The 21391-nt window shown below is 42.1% G+C and overlaps 1 protein-coding gene across 3 annotated transcripts in view; it reads left to right on the forward strand.

Annotated features, from left to right (window-relative positions):
* LOC133125794 (myosin-16-like) overlaps window positions 1–21391 on the forward strand; it is a 123020-nt gene that overhangs the window by 78341 nt on the left and 23288 nt on the right. For all 3 annotated transcript variants that reach the window (XM_061237406.1, XM_061237407.1, XM_061237408.1), the window contains 5 exons: window positions 1123–1312; window positions 4113–4266; window positions 8943–9110; window positions 13447–13605; window positions 20650–20712. In XM_061237406.1, the coding sequence (XP_061093390.1) occupies window positions 1123–1312; window positions 4113–4266; window positions 8943–9110; window positions 13447–13605; window positions 20650–20712 (734 nt within the window). The remainder of the gene's footprint in view (window positions 1–1122; window positions 1313–4112; window positions 4267–8942; window positions 9111–13446; window positions 13606–20649; window positions 20713–21391) is intronic.

Raw genomic sequence — 21391 nt, forward strand, 5'->3', positions numbered from 1 at the left:
TTGGTATTCAAAAATCCAAACCAAGCCTGCAACGCCAGCCAGTTTACAATATTGCATTCATCCAAACATTTGAGTGGCAAAAAAATGGTTATCTGGAAGAAAGTGGCTCTAAGCTGAAATGAGAATGGGATGGGAGAGGTTCTGCTTTAATGTTCCTGTTATAACAAATTGTCTCTCACTTAAAATCATACACATAAAAATGCGATGCTATTTCAACATGGGCGCCAAAGGCGTATCTTTTATATACACATTCTATACGCTGAATGTACTAAGTGCAAAACAAGGGGATTTTATTTCATGTTAAATAAAAAGTAAAAAACGCTTTGCTTGAATGCAATGTGCCGTCTCTGTAGGGCTGCGTTCAATGCAAAGAGTGCCATCTATTGATGGAGAACGGTAACAGTCCTTTTGTATTACCACAACAAAAGGTTTTTCCCCTTCCCTGTACATAGGACAGTAATGGAATATGAATATACATATATATGTGTGCCTTGTGTGCACGACTGCATTTATGTTTTAATGGTTGACTCCCACTAAAACTAATGAATCCCCCCTTGTACATTTCATTTTATGTGTGGCACGTCTTTAATCATATTTTACTGTACCATTTCCGAAGATATGTCTGTTTCTTCCTGGAAAAATTAATGTCCTTTTTCCTCCTTTAGATTGTCCACCATTTTAACTGTAGTGTGTGGTCATTCTCAGTGTATCCATTGTATTGAATTGTGAATATTGTATTGACATTCTACATAAGGTGTTGCATGTATTTTGTACATTTCACAAAAATCCTCAAGAAAGGCTATTGATTCTGTTTTTTGTTTTTTTTTCTTCCTAGACATGTTTCATGATTTTTTATCGGACATTGTTTTAGGTGCCATAATGTTTACTAGCTACATTTTGAGTATGCCATTGCATAAATTGTCCACATTGAATATAGTGTCCTGTTTGATGAAATACTATTTCACCTTTAGAGGAACTGAAGAGCGGTAGAACAGTAGATTTAATTTGTGCCTCTGACCTCCATCTTGCGGGCCGGTGTGCGTGTGGGGGCCTGGTGATGGAGGGGTTTGGTGAATGGCTGGGTGCAGTGACCGCGCTCTCCCCCCCCATCCCTCCCCCCAGCCCAGGAGCGAGCTGGCCGGGAGGAGCGGGCCGCGCTGCTGGAGTCCAGCCTGAGCGCCGCGCGGGAGCAGCTGAGGGAGCGGACGGAGGAGGAGGCGCGGCAGGAGCAGAGTGTACGCACCACCCAGGCACAGCTCCGCAACGCTGTCCAGAGGGCCCGCGCCGCTGAGGAGGAGGCCACCGAGCTCCGGTAAGAGAGCCGCGCTACGCTACGCTCTCTATGCTATGCTGCACTCCCCATGCTACACTACGCTACGCTCTCTATGCTATGCTACACTCTCCATGCTATGCTACGCTACGCTCTCTATGCTATGCTACACTCCCCATGCTGCACTACGCTATGCTATGCTATGCTCTCCATGCTATGCTACACTCCCCATGCTACACTACGCTACGCTCTCCATGCTCTGCTACGCTCTCCATGCTCTGCTACACTCCTCATGCTACGCTACGCTCTCCATGCTATGTTACACTCCTCATGCTACGCTACGCTCTCCATGCTGTGCAACACTCCTCATGCTACGCTACGCTCTCCATGCTGTGCTACACTCCCCATGCTACACTACGCTACGCTCCTCATGCTGTGCTACACTCTCCATGCTGTGCTAAACTCCTCATGCTACGCTACGCTCTCCATGCTCTGCTACGCTCTCCATGCTGTGCTACACTCCTCATGCTACGCTACGCTCACCATGCTGTGCTACACTCCTCATGCTACGCTACGCTCTCCATGCTGTGCTACACTCCCCATGCTACACTACGCTACGCTCCTCATGCTGTGCTACACTCTCCATGCTGTGCTAAACTCCTCATGCTACGCTACGCTCTCCATGCTACACTACGCTACGCTCTCCATGCTGTGCTACACTCCTCATGCTACACTACACTCTCCATGCTATGCTACGCTCTCAATGCTACACTATGCTACACTCCCCACGCTATGCTCCCCGCACTATGCTATGCTACACTCCCCACATCCACACCCCACGCTCCCTCTTCTGTCCATACTTCATTCCATCCAACTGTTCAATCATTCTCATTAAACCTTAACTGAAATTATATCCCAAAATATTATCTAGCATCGGCTACAAGTATGTACCTCAGCCATTATTGTGTAGTATTTTGGAGCTGTGAATAGATATAAGGGGAAAATACACCCAGTATATGATAATAATCACAGATGTCAATAGCAGTTATACAGATCAGCTACTTTCAGATATAACCAAGATATATCATTTGTGGGGGAGAAGTAGGGAGCTTCAAATGTTTTTGATTACCACTATATTCAAGTTCGTCATTTCATGCAACGTATGCATAAATCAGTGCTCTGATACCAAATCGTGTTTATTGTGGCACATAAATTATCAGAATAAATTTACGACGCAACGTATATTTTGGGAGGTTCATGACATCGGCCCATCCGTCAGGCTTATTTAAGATCTCTTGGACTTGGGAAGGGGAAGCCGCTGAGCGGTTTTGTGCTCCCAAACCTTGGCAGCAGTAATTATTAACCTTAGCTGGATGCAAAATGATTTTCATCTGTTACCGGGGCGCCCCCCCCCCCAATTCCCTCTACAGCCGACACAAGTCTGGTCTGTGGCACGGTGCAGTGTTGCGATGCCTGCCTTATGTATCCCAATATGTTACCATTACTGAAATGTAAAGCACACGCACATCCCAGCCTCGGAGCCTCTTAACCTCACAGCACTTTTCTGCGGCTGACTTAAACGCGTCCTGACGTATCGTTTTATATTAGCGGAATCATACCGCCATGTTGCTCCAGCACAAATAGACTTTTCACACGTACCTTTTTATTGATGCCACTTTGTAGATCCCACACAATGCATTTATTCGCCCAGGGTGTTTATAACCCTTTAAACTCAGGCCATTAGCACGTGAAGCACGGCTAAGCAGGCGTTTAGTATGTATTTAACCATGTTACTTTACATCAATTTGACTTTGTCGGTTGTGTGAAACCGCTATGCGTTTTCACCCCACGGAATGTCCAGTGGAGGTTGTGGAAATTGTAATAATTTGTCGTATTGATTGTTTTTCAACTGCAGCCAGGTCCCATTGTGCAGGACCAGAAATAGACACTTTATTGATTACCTTTTACAGCTATACTTCCACGACTTTGTGTCGGCATTCCTCCGGCACCTGGGCTATTATCCTGGGCGCTGAGAGATTTAAATTTCCTCAGACCAGTCATTTACTTTCATTCTTAATACCACAACATTCGGTGTACTGCATCTGCTGATCTGAAATTTGGGTTCATGGCTGCTTAGCAAGGATTCCCCGTCCACAGACTGGCACTGATACTATACTGTACATTCCCTGGCTATTACAATATTATTATGAAGATATTCCATGCTTTTTGCTTTTGTTTTTGTCTTTTTATAATGTAGCCTATTAATTTTAAATGTTATTCCATTGAGCATTGCACAAAAGACTACATCCTCTGTTTTGTGCTTTTCATTCTCATTTAGGACATCATTTGTAAATTTGCTCACTCCTATGCAAGAAATTTTTTGGGGGTGCCTTTATTAAGAAAGAGCAAAAGTTCAAAGGACTCTTAATAAATGCAGCCTTTTTCTTGATGATAATCCTTCAAATGAATACTTTTCTTTTGGGCACGTAATGAACTGAAGCAATGCTATTCTGTTTGCAGAGAACCTCCACATTACCTCGTACTGTACGCATGAAGAAAGGTTGATGAGATTTTTTCCCTCCGTTCTTCCATATGGCTTCATGGTTTATTGAACGTTTAATGATGACAATGTGAGATAAACGATAGAACGGCTTATTACCTGAATTACCTCCGCATCCCTGCCTTGATCAATGCTAGCCCTCTCCGTCCGGACGCGTGGCGGTGGCGTCCGAACGCTGTGAAACCCGGGGCTGGAGCGTAGCTTCTGTTAGCGTAGCTTCTGTTAGATTCGCTTCTGTTAGCGTAGCTTCTGTTAGCGTAGCGTCTCTCTCTGCCCCCCCAGGCTGATGGTGGAGAGGCTGCAGACGGACGCGGGAGCGGTGAAGGAGTCTCTGAAGCAGGCCCAGCAGGAGGCAGCTGGCCGGGAGCAGGAGCGACAGAGGGCAGAGGTGGAGCACGACGGCTCCCGGAAGGAGGTCCTCAACCTCACGCGCCAGGTGAGCGCCCGGGCGTCTCGTCCCCAGGGGGCGCCCTCCCTTCCCCCGCCGGCCGAGTTGACCATCGCCGGTCCCCCCGCCGCACTCCCGCCCCGCGCCAGGTGTGCGTTAATAATTCATGGAGTCCGCCAACCGTGAGCGGGGCCCGGTGTCGTCCGCTTGTTTGTTTATTTATTCGCTCTGTTCCAAACCCCTGTCGACACCCATCTCTCTCTCTCCAGGACGCGCAGTGCCGGGTTCAGAATGTTCCAAATTATGATTAGCGGAGAATATCGTGTGACAGACGGTGGATTATCTTGTTCTGAAAATGAGGGACTGAATCTGGAAAGGTTTTTTGACTGTAATTCCAGCATGTAATATTTCATAATGTTCTACATGTGGGAATCAGATTGGATCGCTGTTGTCAGGTCTAGCTCCACAAAGGGAGAGAGCTAATTAATCCGGGCCTTGCAAGTTCCTTTGAAATCATTAAAATTCTCCTGAACTTTCACTGGAAACTTGGAGTGCTGAATAATTCAAGGTCTCTTTCTCTTTATTCTGGGTAATATGGTTAAATATGCTAGGTGAAATTTAAGCCTTGCGACACAAAGGCGCAAAATGGGACCAAAGCTAATGTAAGTCCCACTGATAGCAGAGATTCTTATGATTTCCATGTGCTCTTCAGTATAGCCCAGCAAAGACTCACTAATTGCAGTACAGTGCATGTTTGCGACATCATAACAACCACCAGAGTCAAGAAAGTGCCTTACCTAATAGCTAAGTCTCACGGCCAATTAAAACACATTAACTGTGCAGTAATCGAGTGTTTTATGTTACAAAGCAATGTGTTTCTCTTTATGCCTATTTGCAAATTCTCAATACTGGAAGCAATTTCTGTGATAGCTGGCCTGGGCATTCGATTGAAAAGAGGGGCACTGTATCAAAAGAGGGGCACCGCATCAAAAACTTGAACCAAATATGAATTTCATGAATTTCATAGCGCAGCTCGCTTTTTGGCTCTTTGCCAAAACTCTCTCCCATTTATTCACACTATTTTTCTCTGAAACAAAGAAGTGAAAATGTATTTTCTTTGTCCTTCTCTTTAGTTCAGTTCTGTCTCAAAACCCTAGCCACACTTCAAACTAATAAAACTAAAAATATGAGAATTGCTACATTAACAGCTCAAAGTTCTAATGAATAGAGCAGTTCATGTTGTAGCGGCAACCATAGAGATTACCTAGAGCAATGACTCGCAATCACCAAAATCGTTTTTGAGCGATGGCTCCAAGATGAGGCGCATGCAAACTCCAAGTAATCTTGTCATGTAAGAATCAGTGATCAAAGCATCCATTGGTTCATCAGTCCAATTTTTATCTTTGGCACCAGTTTCTGGGAGTACAGGAAGACGGGGGGGACATAATCTGTGGCTGTCTTGCTGAGTGCACATGTATCTTCATTGCATGAAATACCAGGAAGGTGGAAGGGGACGTAAGTTATTGTTTTGGTGGCAGAAACGTTGTTGCCCCATGTCGGGCAAGGAAGTGCCTATATTTCCCTCTCCCATCACTGTTAATCACATTGCATGCTACTTATTGTAAGCAAACTAGCAACTCTTTGTAGCAGCTTCCAGTGCACCGTGACCCACTATCAGTCCATGTGCACCCTCCCTAGTCTCACCCATTCCCGACACTGCCATCCTGCAGCTACTGGTCCACCTCCACCCAGGCACCTGCTGCATGTCTCACCTACTCCCAGGCCTCTTAGTGATTCAGTGGCTCTGTTCCGCTCAGCGGAAGACAAGGATCCGGTTCCCAGCCTGAGGAAAAGCATTTTAAACTCTTACCATAATAAACATGTGCTGTAATGCATTTTCATGTCCGAGCCCGCATTAGCAAGCAGCAGTTGTCGTTTTATTGGTTGGATAAACCCAAGAATAAATTTTTATTGGCTAGAAACTGTGCATGAAATCCATAACTATGCTTTTTAAGGCAAAATTGCCACCTTCAAATGAATCACTGTATCGAACAGTTAAAAAGATAAAGCTTCTCCGAATAGCCAATCAAAGCTTTTAAATAGTAAAAGCAGCAGCCAGCATTGTAGGTTGTGAAAATAAATCCATATTACAAATTGCTTTAGTGAAAACTGGATGAGCAGCCCATTTTTGTATTGAACTTTCCTCCTATTCAGTGACCACAGTGGGAAAAGGATACTGATGTCTGAAAGATCAATACCATCACCATGTACCATACAGCTCTATGGAGCTGCTGCAAGGTGAAGGGCTCAAACACATTGTAAAGGCCAGAGTGCACATGGTATAGCAATGCTGTGTTTGCTGTACACATTTCACTAAATGCAACAAATGATGAAAATCTTACGATCCCTGTTTACCAATCTGAAGTCTGTGAGATGGATTCAAACGATGCTTGACAGATTCCTTCGGGATTTTGGTCCATGCTGACTCAAGAGCATCACTGAGTTCCTGCAGATCTTTGGCCACACATTCATACTGTGAGCCCCCCATTCCACGTTATCCCAAAGGTGCTGGATAGGATTGGGATCTGCGATCTGTGCAGGCCATTGGAGTAAACTGAAGTTACTGTCATGTTCATGGAACCAACTCAAGATGTGTGCTTTGTGACATTTAAAAAAAAATGTAGACTGTAACCATGGTCAGCAACAATGCAATGGCACGTTGTGGCATTCAAATTATTCTCAGTTGGTATTAAGTGTGTGCTAAGAACATATGACCTCTTTCATTATGTGCTAACAGGTATACCTAATTAAGTGTGTGTATGTGTGTGGTGCTGTGGGTAGTGTGTGTGTGTGTGCGTGTGAGTGTGTGTGTGTGTGTGTGTGTGTGTGTGGGTGTGTGTGAGCACGCGTGCGCACATGTACATACAGTGTAGACTTGTACAGTATATGCTAATCTTTAAGTCTCTTCATGCATTCTTTGGTTAGCGACTGTGTCACTGTTAGTGGTCATTTATGATGCAGTGTTTCTCAGGTCATTATATAAATGACTTCAGCCGGGTGGTACACTGTGCGTGTAGCGTGCCATCTCTCACGAGGTGTCAAACGATGTACCCAATCAATTCCTCTGAGCGCGCTCAGTTTGCTCTTTTCTCATACCGTGATGGCATCATTATTTCTGAAGGTGCAGACCTTTTGGTAAGCCATCAAATTAGAGAGAAACCATTTAATGATGCACAGAATCTATGAAATAAAGTTTAAGGAATGCGAATAGTCACTTTCCAACCTTATTGATCTTTATTTTACTTGATTGGTCCCACGGACTGTTGTGAGTATTACTCAGCACACTGTATGAAGTACATAGGAAGTGCAGGACTGATTAACATACATGTCCCTGTTGTTTCTGACAGGTGTGAACTGACCTTCACACTACTGTGCATGGAACAGCCTAGTCCATCTCTGTCTGAACTCTACAATAGTCTGGGCTTGGAGGAACATAAACATAAGAATGGAATGACATTATGCTGTTCACCTCCCTGACCAATGTGGACATGATATGGTTGTAATTCATTTTAGGATATAATTGTACAAAAAATATCTATAAAATATCCATAGTTATTTTTATTCCTATTCTTTCTGTTGATGCAAATGACTGAAGTGTCCTGTGTATGTATTTTTAAAGCATGATGACAGGCCACTAATTTGCAAGTCTTCTTTGAAGTAATTAAGTATATTTTGACATGCCATTTACTAGACATAACATGCGTTCTTAAGGGCTGATCATTTAAAAATAATGCTCTACCTTTCCTTCCCTAGTAATATTTATTTATTTATTATGTTTTATATTTCTTTTCTTGTTCTAGTAAGTAAGGTGGATTTGGCACTAACATGTTGCTATAGCACAATAAAATGGCAAAAATGGACATGATTTCAGGGCAGATTTCTAATCTAATCATGAGGAATGCTGCCTGCTAACATACCCGACTTTATGTTCCCTTATTCAGTTTTATGATTTATTTATTTATTTATTTGTTTATTTTTTTGCATGTAGAGTCTTTATTTATATTAATTTCACAAATCTCAGAGGATGGAAGAATTGTGATTGCCTTGCTGTTTCACCTCTGGGACCTGGGTTTTAATTTATCCTGACGACGCTGTAATAAAATTTTTATATCACTCCTTTATTAGGTGTTAATCTTAGACTAGCTCTGTCTCAGTCCAGGGATTATCTAATAATAACCCTCATTAACACTACAGGCCTTATTTAGGTAAAAACACTTACAAACTCAGTTGTGTGGCACCACATTGCTCCTGGCACTGAATGTAATTTAGAGCAGTGCTTCATTCTGTGATGTCAGTGTGAATAGAATGTATCTAATGTATAGACATGCTTTAGTGCAGGGCCATGCTTTTCCCAGGCCAATAGTTCCATGTTACCATGCCTTTCCCATATAAAATGAAGAATGTTTTGGGCGCATGTGTATGTTTGTTTGTTTGTTTGTGTGTTTTATGTGTGTGGCTGTGTTTGTGTGTTTTATGTGTGTGGCTGTGTTTGTGTGTTTTATGTGTGTGGCTGTGTTTCTGTGTTTCATGTGTGGCTGTGCTTGTGTGTTTTATGTGTGTGGCTGTGTTTCTGTGTTTTATGTGTGTGGCTGTGTTTGCGTGTTTTATGTGTGTGGCTGTGTTTCTGTGTTTTACGTGTGTGGCTGTGGCTGGGTGCGTTTCAGCTCCAGCAGCAGGAGGAAGCCATGCGGTGTCTGAGGGAGGAACTGGGGCAGGAGCACACGCGCTACCAGGACCAGCAACGGCAACTTACCAAGCTGAAAACATACATGGAGAACATGGAGACCGAGCTGGAACATCTGAGAATCAAACAAACCGGCGACGCCAACACGGTAGGCTCGTCCCGCTGTCAACACGCTCAGATACTGCGTGCTGTGCAACAGCGAAGCCAGCAAAAACCAAAAGCATGTAACGGCAGGCTGACAGTATCCAATGGGCTATTATGTGCTTAGTGAGATTTCCATTCTCCGATTTGGCCGTGTCGTGATGATGTTCTGTGGTGTGATTTTCGCATTTGCGCTGCAGATTTCTGTCCAGAACGTTGTCGGCACATGTCAGACGGCGTGTAGTATGTGTGCTGACAATTTGTGCCGTGTATCTTTTGAAATTAATCACAAAATTAAGTCAGGTGTGAGTTGATGTTCCAGCATTATTGTCCAGAGCCGCAAATGTGTACATTAGCTGCATTAAGAGGTCACATCTGTTTTTTATGTCATGCCATTAATGGAAAAAACAATATTGTTAAGAGTATGTATAATTTAGTTTGGATATATTGGAATCCATCATTGAAGTGCTTAAAAATGCAAGCTTTGGGGCTTGAGAAAAAACTAACAAGATTCCTATGACCATTTGAGCCAGGTCAAGTCTGAAAATACACACAGGTCTTGCCCTAAGTCCACCATTACCATTATATAAAGTTGAGGCTTATTTGCTTTTCAGATAATTACTGTCATAGATCTGTACATTATTGAAAATGTTAGCATTACAGAACTGAAGGAACCCCCAAGTGTGAACCTTGGCGAAGTATAAAATTAGGAGCAAAGTTAGCTCCTTGCGACCTGACAAACTTCAGTGTGCCCTCTGCTCTGCGTGGAACCTGTGGAAATCAAACAGCCCTGGGCCATTAAAAATGTTGTTTTGCAATAATCTTTAGATGGAAAAAATGCCTCAAATCACATTTAAAAGGTTCATGAGCAGAAAACTATTTAAGCTTTTAAGCTTTCATTTCTTTGTGTTCGTTAGCAGTAGCTTGTTTTGTGGTCGATGCTAGTTTTAATGAAAGGTTAGGTCTTTCAGAAGTTTGTTTACGACTTGTTAGGGGGTTATGAATAAAACCTCACAGCATTTCAAAATTCCCCCCTCGTTTTTTTTATTTAATTTTTTTTGCCTGATTTGTGAAGCAGTAAAAGCACAATCGGAATATATATATGGTGATGATCTTCTTTTAATGGAATGTTCTCAGTCATGATAAAATGACTATCAAGCTTCCAACCACCCGTGTATTTTTGTTGTTCTGTGGGTGCGTAATGGCATGTAAGCGGCAGTTAAAACCAGGCGTGGGATAAAGTGCATTTAGATGCAGAGGCATAGCATTTTGGCATTGAAATGCACTTGAAAATGAAAAATAAAAGTTTAATGCAACCACAAGGTAATGCAAACACAAAATGTTTGATTGCTCACTTCAGAATGCATTTCAGTTGACCGAACATAAAAATCCATCAAAAAATGGCCGATAAACCTCCATAAACCATACAACTTTCATTGGGCAGGGGAACTCAAACTATAGTACATTTTAATTGCAAGAGAACATTTTTTTCTTCTGTATTTAAGTGTAACATTACAATACAATATGAATACACTACATGGCAAGCATAACAAAACAGGAAGCACTCTGTGTGCTCCATTTTAATGGTTTCTATAAGACCGCATTAAAACGGCTATTTGTCTGTGTAATGATGGCCACATAATGCACAACGGATGCTGCAGCACCAATGAGCTTTTCTCCGAAGGTTTGCGCTGTCCCTAAATTCTTCCAAATCCTTGGAACATCCCAGCAAGTCGCACACTGCCTTGGGATTGTGTTCCCGGAGCTGTTGAATGCCATTTGTGTATTGCAAACCCCCCATTCTGTATACAAGGTTTTATATTTTGAGTAAAATGGGTCTTTTCATCCAGTGGTCTTGTTTTTAAATCTCTGACATTTCCCTTCCGCCTCCTACTGAAGCCACACTATTGCGCATTCTCATTGTTCAGTGAAGACTGAGTCCTCTAAATGGAAAGAGCTGAAAGTATGCAGAATATAATGTGTTCATGTGTGCTTGTGCGGTGCTAAGGTGAGTACTTTGGGTAAAAGGCACGCACAGAATGTGTGACGCTAAGGTGTGCACCGTGCACAAAATTCCCCAGATAAGCCATTGAGCAGTGTGCATTAGATACACAAAACAAATGGAAATATATAGTATGCAAAAAAACCTATATTGGTTAGAATGAGGCAATAAGGGGCAAAGAATTAGTGTCACCAATAATTTCACCGTCACCTTTATCCATACCAGTATAAGTCAACATGTGAAGATATACACTCACTGAGCACTTTATTTGGTACACCTAGCTATTCATACGATTATCTAATCAGTCAATCATTTGGTAGCAGTGCAATGCATAAAATCTTACAGATACGGGTCAGGAACTTCAGTTCACGTTCACATCAACCAAGAGAATGGGGAAAAATTGTGGTCTTTGACCGTGGAATGATTATTGGTGCCAGACAACACAAATAACTACACATTACAACGGTGGTATGCAGAAGAGCCTCTCTGAACACACAACGCATCAAACCTCTTAAGTGGATAGACTACAGCAGCAGAAGACTTAATAAGTCTAATAAATATATAATAATGTGCTCACTGAGTGTATATGAAGTCATGTTTTTTTATTATTAATAATAATAATGATAATAATAATGTGTTACAGGGTAATGCTCTTGAAAGATTTGAATAGCCACGTTGCAGGGTGAATCTCTGCCAGGCTTTGTTCTTGCAGTAATGTTCCTCTATGGGGCATTAGCTTCTTTATCCCTCTGAGGTGGAATATGGAGGCAACCTGCCTGAGGATTATTATGAGCACAGAAATGGTCAAGCTTGATGAATCCAAAGGAAATTGGCTTTGAAATGGCCTCATCTGCTGAGGTCAAAGCCATTACTTGATGTATGGTATAAGTGGATTTTGAGTGTGGCTAAATTATTTCAGAATTACCCCAGAAGATGGACGTTTTGCAGCTTGACTTTGAAATCCTACAAAAAAAAAAAATGATGCTCATTTATTCGTAATTGAAACAGTAATATTTTAATTATTCGGCTGCTTAAATGTGGTTTCTGATGTATGTGTGTGGATATTACCACAAATGAACCAACCATAGGCCAGCAAATGGTCCACAAAATGGCCTAGCAGTCTGTCATTGTATGTAAGGATACAGTGTAAGGAACGGTAAAACGGCTATATGTTTCCAGGCTATGTAATTGTTTTGAATATTATAAATGCAATCTAAATGGTTATCAAATGCTTATACACTGAAGGAGAACATTTTAAAGGGTTTGAAATACCTACAAATCTTGTTTTATTGGAGCATAAATGGACTTAATTGGTCTGCTTGTGAACCACACATTGTTCCAATGTATCTTTTTTAGTTGTTCATTAGTAGGAAGGTTATTTGCGAGTTCCATATCTTGGTTGGAAACAAAATCTTGCGGATTAGTTGTACTTTATTCAAGTTAAAGGTATTTCTGGTCTGGTTTTCAGTAAGGCCATAATGTAATGTTAAGTGAAGAGATTGCACGTACAGCACAATCCCCCCTACATGGAACCCTGCTGTTTCAACAACATTGTGAAGTTTCTTCATCTGCTCTGGCCCTGCTCCCATCCCACGCAGCTCATTAGCCATGGCTCCTGTGGTTCATTTGAGAAGGTAGACAAGGAAAATAGGGGCTTTTCACCGGCTATTTAAAAGGGGTATCAGTGTCCGCAGTTGAAAGATGGGGAGAGGCGTGTTTTTTAGACTGGAGGATGAAATCTCAGAGATCCAAGAAAAATACAGATGCCGGGCTGGAGAAGTTCCGGGAAGCTGAATCTCATCTAACAGCGTCCAATTTGGGCCTAGCAGCAACTGAAAAACAGAAAGCACTGCACTGAAGAGGCACAAGAAAGACACTGGAAAAATAATGAAATACTACAAAAGAATGGATGTTTCAGTCTGGAAACTTATTTCAGATATAGATGTTGCTAGCACAAGTGCTCAAAATGTGTGACTTTCAGGCCAGTAGCCATTGTGTGACACACAAGGGGCACAGCGAGATGGTTACAGCGGCGACCAATAATCTTTTTCTTTCTTTTCTTTCTTTCTCTCACCGCAAATCCATCCTTGAATCATGTCATCTGTCTCAGACACGGAGCTGAACAACCATTTGTGTGTTGTTAACACAGTGTCCCCCCCCCCATTACCGCGACAACAGGCATGATGTTCCAGAACAGTGTGTAACCGAACAATAGACTAGTGTACAACGTGAGGAAGCATTGCACAATCTACACATCCCTGTAAGCCTACTTTAAGTGAAAAGTTTTTGTAAACTTAACCTTCCAGCTCAGTCTATATCTTATTTTATTGTTCTTTTTTAGGCGAGGTGTTATGAAGACTCATTGACGAAGCAGAAAGCTGATCTGCAAGAGGCCACTGACTCATTGACTGCCTGTAAGGAGGACCTCCAGAGAGCGGAAGAGTCCATCGCTAGCCTTCAGCAGGAACGATCTTTGCTAAAGGATGAAGTGGAAGCAAAGGTAAGGTTTAGCTCTCTAGGATCCAAACTACTGAGCAAAATGGATGCCCATCTATTTACGGTCTCCCACTACGTGCCAGAGAAAATACCTCTCTGTTCAGATTTACTTCTGTGGTGCTGACTTTGAGCAGTGTTGAACAGGAAGCTGCAGTCAAGGCTCATTTGAAGACTGCCAGTATGGATTATGGATTTATGGGGATGATGAAGTCAAATACGTTGGTAGGGGACTATCCAAGAAAGGGGTAATTCCATGTCAATTGTAAAATTTAGATTGGTGGGAAAACTGTATTTCTTTTTTATTGACCTCAAAAAAATTTTTTTATACTATTTTTAGTATTAGGCCTAAATTAAAACCCCATGCTTATTGAAATATGTTTAGGTGAAGATATGGCTTTACAAAGTCAATTGGCCCATGGCACACACTCTAAGTAGGCAGGGCAATCGCTATTTGTCAGTGTGTGTTCTCAGCAGTACAGCGGTCTCAGCAGTACAGCAGCCCAAGCTACAGGGAAGTTCTGCATTGGTGGCACAACCAATTTAATTCATTTTTTGTATTATGTTGCTGGTTATTTTGCTGTGTCTCTCCAAGAGAAGATTATTATTTCTTTGTTATTCTTTCTTTCATGGTTTCTGTTTTGGCTCACTGAGGTGAGCCTGCTGTTGCTCCAGACAGTTGGAGTTATGAGCAGGAAAAAAACAGTTGGTCTCCAAACGCTTCCAAGAAGTGCTTATGTTGTTCCCCATCTCATTTAAAGGCAAATAACCATTTGTCTTGTTTTCTTTTCTCCAATGTTACTTGCTGGTTGAGGGAACAGTTTGTGTCTGGACTCAGGTGTGTCTGGACACTGCATTCTGATTGTTGACTTCTCCTACCACAGTCAGTTAGCAACCTGCATCTAGAGAGCTTCAACTTGCATTGTGTCCACACTCTGCTTTTCTTCAGAGGACTTTCCAGAATGTTGTAAAAATGTAAAAATATGTAGCTGTACCCTTGAGAATAACAGTGAATTGTAGAATGTGCCGCAAATAAAATATTTGCTGCTGTATATACAGATCTAATCGAAAGATAGAATGATTGATCAGCTAGCCAGCAATATTGTTTATTTTAAACAATGTGTTTTGTTCCAAAATAAACGGTCTTATACATGGTTCTGTATGTGTTCATGTATGTCTACATTATGCAGGGTCTGTTCCTGCTGTAATGTATGAAAGAAGGTTAGAAGATTGAGGAAGGTATAGAAACCCTGGTGTACTCTAGATCAAGGCTGATCCAACCAAAATCATGAAGGGCCATACAGTAGTCTCTTCAGGATTTTGGCTCCAAACCAAACTATTCACCATCTTGATAGAACCGTTGGCTTTCCTCTTAGCAACGGAGTGGTTTAAGCACACATGACTGAGCTTGCTAATTATTCATTATGTTATCTAGGAACGATATGTTATCTGGATGTGTGTTTTTCCACCAAGCTTCTTCTGCAACCATAGAGGAAGCATCTGGTTTAAAATACACTGCACCTACTGTCCTAAAAAACCTAATGAATGATTAGTGAGGTTAGTCATGTCCATTTTAACCATGTCTATTTGACCCGCGGCACACAATACATTGACCGGAGAAATATGAAAGTCCTTAAGCTCTCTCCCTCGATGCTCAAATCACGATCCTCAAGGGCTGAGAACTGTTGGGTTTTCACCCTTCCTTAGCCTGGAGTCAGGTGTGAAGATGGTCGGATCAAGCAGGAGCACTAATTGTTCAGTTAAGTACCTGGGAGGAAAGAAAACCTTGGCTGGATTTCCTCCACCTTCATGAATGTGGACATTCACATTTGTTGTGGCTCTGAAGTCTTTCAGGAACCTACAGTATTGTGCAAGTGAAGGGTACTGTAGGGAGGAATCCTTGGGTTATTGAGACTGACCGGCATGCTTTGCAGTCCACTTAACATTCTTCCTTGGCAAAAGTATAATACAGTATAGGACATGACAGAATATGACTTATTCATTCCTGAGAGAATATTAATTGCCTGCAGCAGCTGCACCAAGCGTCTTCTCCACATATTGTTGAATTGTGTTCATTGCACTGTAGAAGTTAAAAAATGGTGTACGTGCCTTCTGAAGGCAGATAGCATCTTAAGTGCCATCTGAAACGGGTAAGCCTCCAGCACAAGTTCCAGCTTGCCTCAGGGTACTCCTTTCAAACATCTGCATAACTTGCCATGCTATTTCAGAGGTCTGAGATTATTCAGGTCCAGTACACCTGATTTTTATGACTTTCTATACTGGAAATATAACAGGTCTGAGCATAATCCTTGGACTAACCACATCTGGTCCATCTGCTTTAAGTCAGTATATGGACCATCTGACTAGCTCTTCTGTGAAACAATTTCCAAGACCAATCACTGCAGGAAGATTCAGAATCCAATCGGCAAGGGCTGGGTTTATCCAAAAGAGCTCCAGGACTCGATACTTTATGTGCTCCAAATATTGGTTGTTGTGGTTCTATAAACATAGCTCATTTACCCCGCAGAGTAGTATTCATGATTTATCATTGAACAAATGTCATTAAGGCAATAGTAGTCTGGTTTTATACACCGTGAAATGGTTACGTGTGCTGCTTCAATTAAAATATCCATTAGTATTATTAATCAGGAATCTCCTGTGCTCCAGTGGACACCAGCACTGCTGCCATTCCCATTAGGGAAGCAGAGAAATTGCTAAGAATATGATGAACTTGTTTCATAATTTTTCTACTCGACAAAAGTAGATATTTAATTCAGAACCTCTTAGTGATGAATATGCATATTTAAATGACGTTGGACCCTTAGGGTGTTTTAATTAGTCAGGAACAGTAAATGTTTTACATGATGTTTAACAATATATGTTGGTATTACCCTAATTTTCAAAGTATTTATTAATCAAACGTGAGTAGCTGAAACAGGCTGCACATACGCTGTTACATACTCTTAGTGCACCCTGTGTTGAAGACCCTGTGGCCCATTGTAGCTTGCTTTTTTTCTGTTACTAAAAGTTTTAGAGAGGGATACAGTAAATAATCAAGTTTGTGTTTTTTGTAATAATAAAGTCCTTGAAGAAAATGTGCACACCTTTTGGAGAAGTGTCAGGTGTGCATATAGTACACTACCTGCCATTATCAGAAAGACAGTGTCTCTTGGCGGCCCAGATGTTTAGTGTCCCATCTTTCCACTGTGCAGGCCAAGCAGCAGCATGGACAGCTCTCTTCACAACTAAGCCTTCAGTCTCGCTGTGGTACTCTTCTCTCCGTTTCTGTGTTTTGGGATTATTATAATGCAGAAGCCCAAGCTTCATGCTGATGAGGCCTTGGGATGACGCCTCTTATTTCTGAGAGAATTGCATTTAGTTTCCTGCTGCTAATCTCTGATTGCCTGGTACCAGGAGCTGACATATCATACAAGAGCCGGGCTTTATTTAAACATCACCACGGTTGTCTATAGATATCATCCTCCATTCATCTCATTCGGCATTGTAATCCCCCCAGATGTGGAATATTCCATCTGACTTAAATAAAATGACACAAATCACTGTGGAAGGAGCAATCTTGGGGGCGGGGGGGGTTGTGTCTGAGTTTACAAGGCAGTTTGTGGAGTGTTGGTAGATCAAGTTCTACCATTCGGCAGAAGACTTAACATCTGGAGTCATATTGTCCAACGCTCTAATGTGAAGTCACAGTGGCAAAAGGCACTGAGTGGTAACATTGAGATCAGAGACAGTGCACAGTGCTTCATTTTCCAAAGCCTGGCCTCTGTTCTGGTGAGAAACATTCCCACGGAACAAACATACTCATTTCTGTATTACTGGCTACTGAATTACGTCATGCTGTACGGTATTTCTTTTGAAAGGTCAGGTCTTAACTACCCTGGCCCCAGGCTCTAGATTAGGACAGTACACAGCACTATTGGTAACTCATACATATGATGATCTCATCAGTCCATATGTTTAGGATTGCTGATGTCTACTCTATAGTGTGGTATCAGTTTTGTGAATCGATGTATATTTTATGCTATTTGACACATTTTAGCTTGAATTAACTATGCTGCACTGCCTGTTGTTAAATCTTTTTTGTTTAATGCACTCCAGAAAAGTGAAGAGCAGAGCATCCATTATGTTTAGTTTGAGAATAATGTAAAGTGTGGGAGAGGTGTCAATACCTTTGAAGACCGTGACTGAGGAATTAATTATTCCTTTGATGAAAACCACAAGTAATGTTTGAAATAATACAAATTTGAATACATCTCAGAAGCCTATTGATCCTTCCCTCCACCATAACAGAACGTCAGATGAAATTTTAGAATATTGAGAGGGGAAGGCACAAGGATCTGCTAATCAATATATTCCACCTAGAGTGTGCCATAGTGGAAAAGAGAATTATAATACGCTTGCATTTTTTTTTTTTTTTTAAGGCATTGTCTCCCAACCTCCCCAGGGAGCCGTGCAAACGCGCTGGAAAAGAAAATTTGAAATGTTGATCTGTTTGAAATAGACTAAGAAAGCACGGCGTATAAACACAATGGCAATGTTCCCCTGTGTTTCTCGGAAAAGCGGAGTGGGTTTTTCTAAAGTGGTATGTAGTGCTCTCTGCGTGGTATTATAATTGAAACATTGTAGCGAACCGCAAGACTAGGGTGTTTTTGTTTCTTTCTCTCCTCCCCCCTCCTTCCTTTTCCTTTCTCCTCCCTCCGTGTGTATGTGTGCATGCGTGATCTCTCTCTCATAATCGCCTCCCTTTAATCTTTTTCCCCTCCGCTGTTTCATTTCGCCTGTCTGTGTACTTGCGCATACGGAAAGCTGTTATTGCCTTTGGTTATTAACCAGGAATGGATTTGGAAAAAGTAATTTTGCGCCGGCTTGATGCGGCAGAATAAGCTGTCAAACATTATAGCAGGTGACAGTGTGATGTCCTTCTGAGCAAGCAGTGCACGCAGCGTGCTATAGCTGGAAGGTTAGAGGTAATCAGAGAGGATTACCAACAGCAGCCTTTATTAAATATCTTTGTGCTCCCACTGCGGATGTGACCAGATAATATAAGCTCGCTGGGGCAGGGTGAGGGGGAGGATGGGGTGGGGGCGGGAGAGAGGAAAATCAGCAAATTATTAATAAGCCAAATGGCTGTCCTGAAAATCCTCCCTCCAAAAGTTTGTCTCCTTATATTTCCCGGAGAAATGCGTTTGGAGGACCTCGGCGGTTTCAGGGTTTCAGGTGGGCGCCTTTTTATCCAAGGTGCCGAGCGTTCAGGCAACCCCACAGCGTGCGCTGCGGTTAATTTCATTAGGAGACGTAACATCTGCATTGGATAAGCGTGTAGAAGAATGTGCGGCACGCAGCTCTTCTCCCTTTAAGCTGTCGAGGTGTGAAAGTCGCTTGCATATTTCAGCGCTCTGTTATTCATAATGGTGAGCTGGAGAAAGCCAATAATGGAATTGAAATCTGGGTACCTTGCCCGTAGCACTCCTCAGCTTTGTTTCAAAAATGTTCTTGAGCACACCGATATTTAATGGGCCATGGAAACATAAAGCTGAATGAAGTATGGCCATTTGTTTGAATCCTATTTTTGTGCATTCAGTGCAGTATTGGGTGCTTTAGCCATGGTTATGAGCTGATATTACGGGGCTTGCCTATGAAATCATAACCCATACATGAAATTACTCACATTAGTCAGTTCACTATAGGTAAATTGTGTTACCTTACAAGTGTACTACCAAACAATGCAGTTATTACAGTGTAAGTGTATATACAGTATGGACTATGTGTTTGTATGTGTCTATATGTGTGTACATGTCTGTCCCTGCGTGTGTATGTGCTTATGCTTGTCTGTTTGTGCATTTATATATTTTTTTATTTTTTATTTTTTTATTCCTTTAGGCACATTTCTTTAGAGGCAGCATTTTGTCTCCTTTAGGTCCTTGGTTCCGTGCCTATATTGAGGTTACAGTGCGACAGCTATCTATAAAAAAGAGAAAGAGGGAGAAACAATCTAAATGTTAAGCAGGTTCATTCTGCATTACTCTCCTTGGAGAAATTAAACCTCCACCGCTTTTGTCAAGTTATCATTGTTCACCATGACACACATGGAAACAAAAGAAAGATGTGTAATTTCTCCTAATCATAACATCTGTACTGCTCCCCTATTTACATTTTCCTATCGAGGCAAAAGAGAAATGTTAATTTTAGATGAGTCTTTTTTTTTATGACTGGTAATTACTGTCATTAAGAATGCTCGGGAGACTGGGGAAGCTTTGACTGAAATGCAGTTTGACATGTTCTATAATTAATGCTGAATTAATGTGTTACTTTATGTGCTGCAGGAATAGAGGTCCTTAACAGCTCTGAAAGGCACAGTCCCAGCACGCAGAGAGGCTAGCAGTTTAGCGCTGATCAGCTCATCAGCCCGCTCCCAGCCCGCTCCTGGCCTGCCTCTCTGCTTTTGTTGTGTTGATTATGCTTGTGGCGCGAGTGACGGAGACAGGGAACGCACCCTCAGGAATGGCTGAGCTCTTTCAGGGCAGTCCCGTTTTCCACAATGGAGCCGGCCGGCCCAAATTATGAAAAATTCATGCGCTCGAGAAATTGGCCCATTTTGCAATGAGTTAGCTCATCATACACTGTGATTGGTTTTTTTTTTTTTTTCTCTCTCTTTCCCAATTCTTCCAGAAGAAGGTACAGGCACTGGGAGAAAAATGCTTATGCAAAATAAGCAGCTACCCTGCATCGCACAGTGAGAATAAAGCAGGGGAATATCACGTGTGGAGAATGAGGAGGAACATTTGGATGTATTGAGAACGTAGTTGGGGGCACTCCAAGAACAATTTGGACACAAAGTAGGGGTGGCATGACGCGGTCCCTTTGTTAGAGTGGCATGGAGTGGAGTTAGCAACACGCAATTCCCATAACCAGCAAGCAACACCCACACTAATTGTTCTCTGGGCATTATGTATTGAGCCAGAAGGTGTTACTCTGAGTGTTACTTTCAAGCATTATTAACAATGTCCTTTAATCTGTTCTGTACTTAAAACAGGCAGAGTGTCTGAAAACCGAACAGTGCCTTTTCAGAGAAAAGCTGGAGGCAGCAGCTGCAGAGGTAAGTACTGTAAATTAAAGCCACATTTTGTAATTTATTGAAACGGCAAGACTTTTTCTTCTTTTAGGGTGGGAGGAGACGGGAACAAGAGGTGCACTTTGGGTATAAGATGTATGGTCGCGTCACCTTGTGTAGGATCTGCGTGGCTTGGTTCAGACTTCATTTCATATTTCCATTTGATCCACACAGATGTGATCACAGCTGGTGGCTGGGAGGGAACGGGATCTGCTGTTTTGCCCTCAGTGTCCTTGCACATTATTTTTACATTTTAGCTCCCACTTGCCCAGTTTACAGTATTCTACATACCAGGCATGGTGCATATTTACTAATTAGCTACAGGTAGATATTTAGCAATTCAGATTTAGTACTTTAGGGTTAATCCCCAACTGGGATTCAAGTCTACATCCAATAAACCGTTCTTTGACACAGCCGGTGTGAAGAGTGGTTGGTTGCTTAGGGCGTGAACAAAGTTTATGGCTCCTATTCTGAGTAGGGTTCCGCCATTTAGCAAAACACTCAACTGGAGTGCTTCAGAAAGAATCCCTCTGCTTTCTGCTGAGTGAATGCTCACACTAATAACAATGAGGATATTAATTGTGGTTGTCTTCACCACCACCGCAGTCATCGATGAGGTTGAATAAGTTGTTAAGCATCAGAAGATGCACACTAATTGCTTGAC

Source organism: Conger conger, chromosome 4, assembly GCF_963514075.1.
Source record: "Conger conger chromosome 4, fConCon1.1, whole genome shotgun sequence".
In the NCBI taxonomy this organism is placed as follows: domain Eukaryota; kingdom Metazoa; phylum Chordata; class Actinopteri; order Anguilliformes; family Congridae; genus Conger; species Conger conger.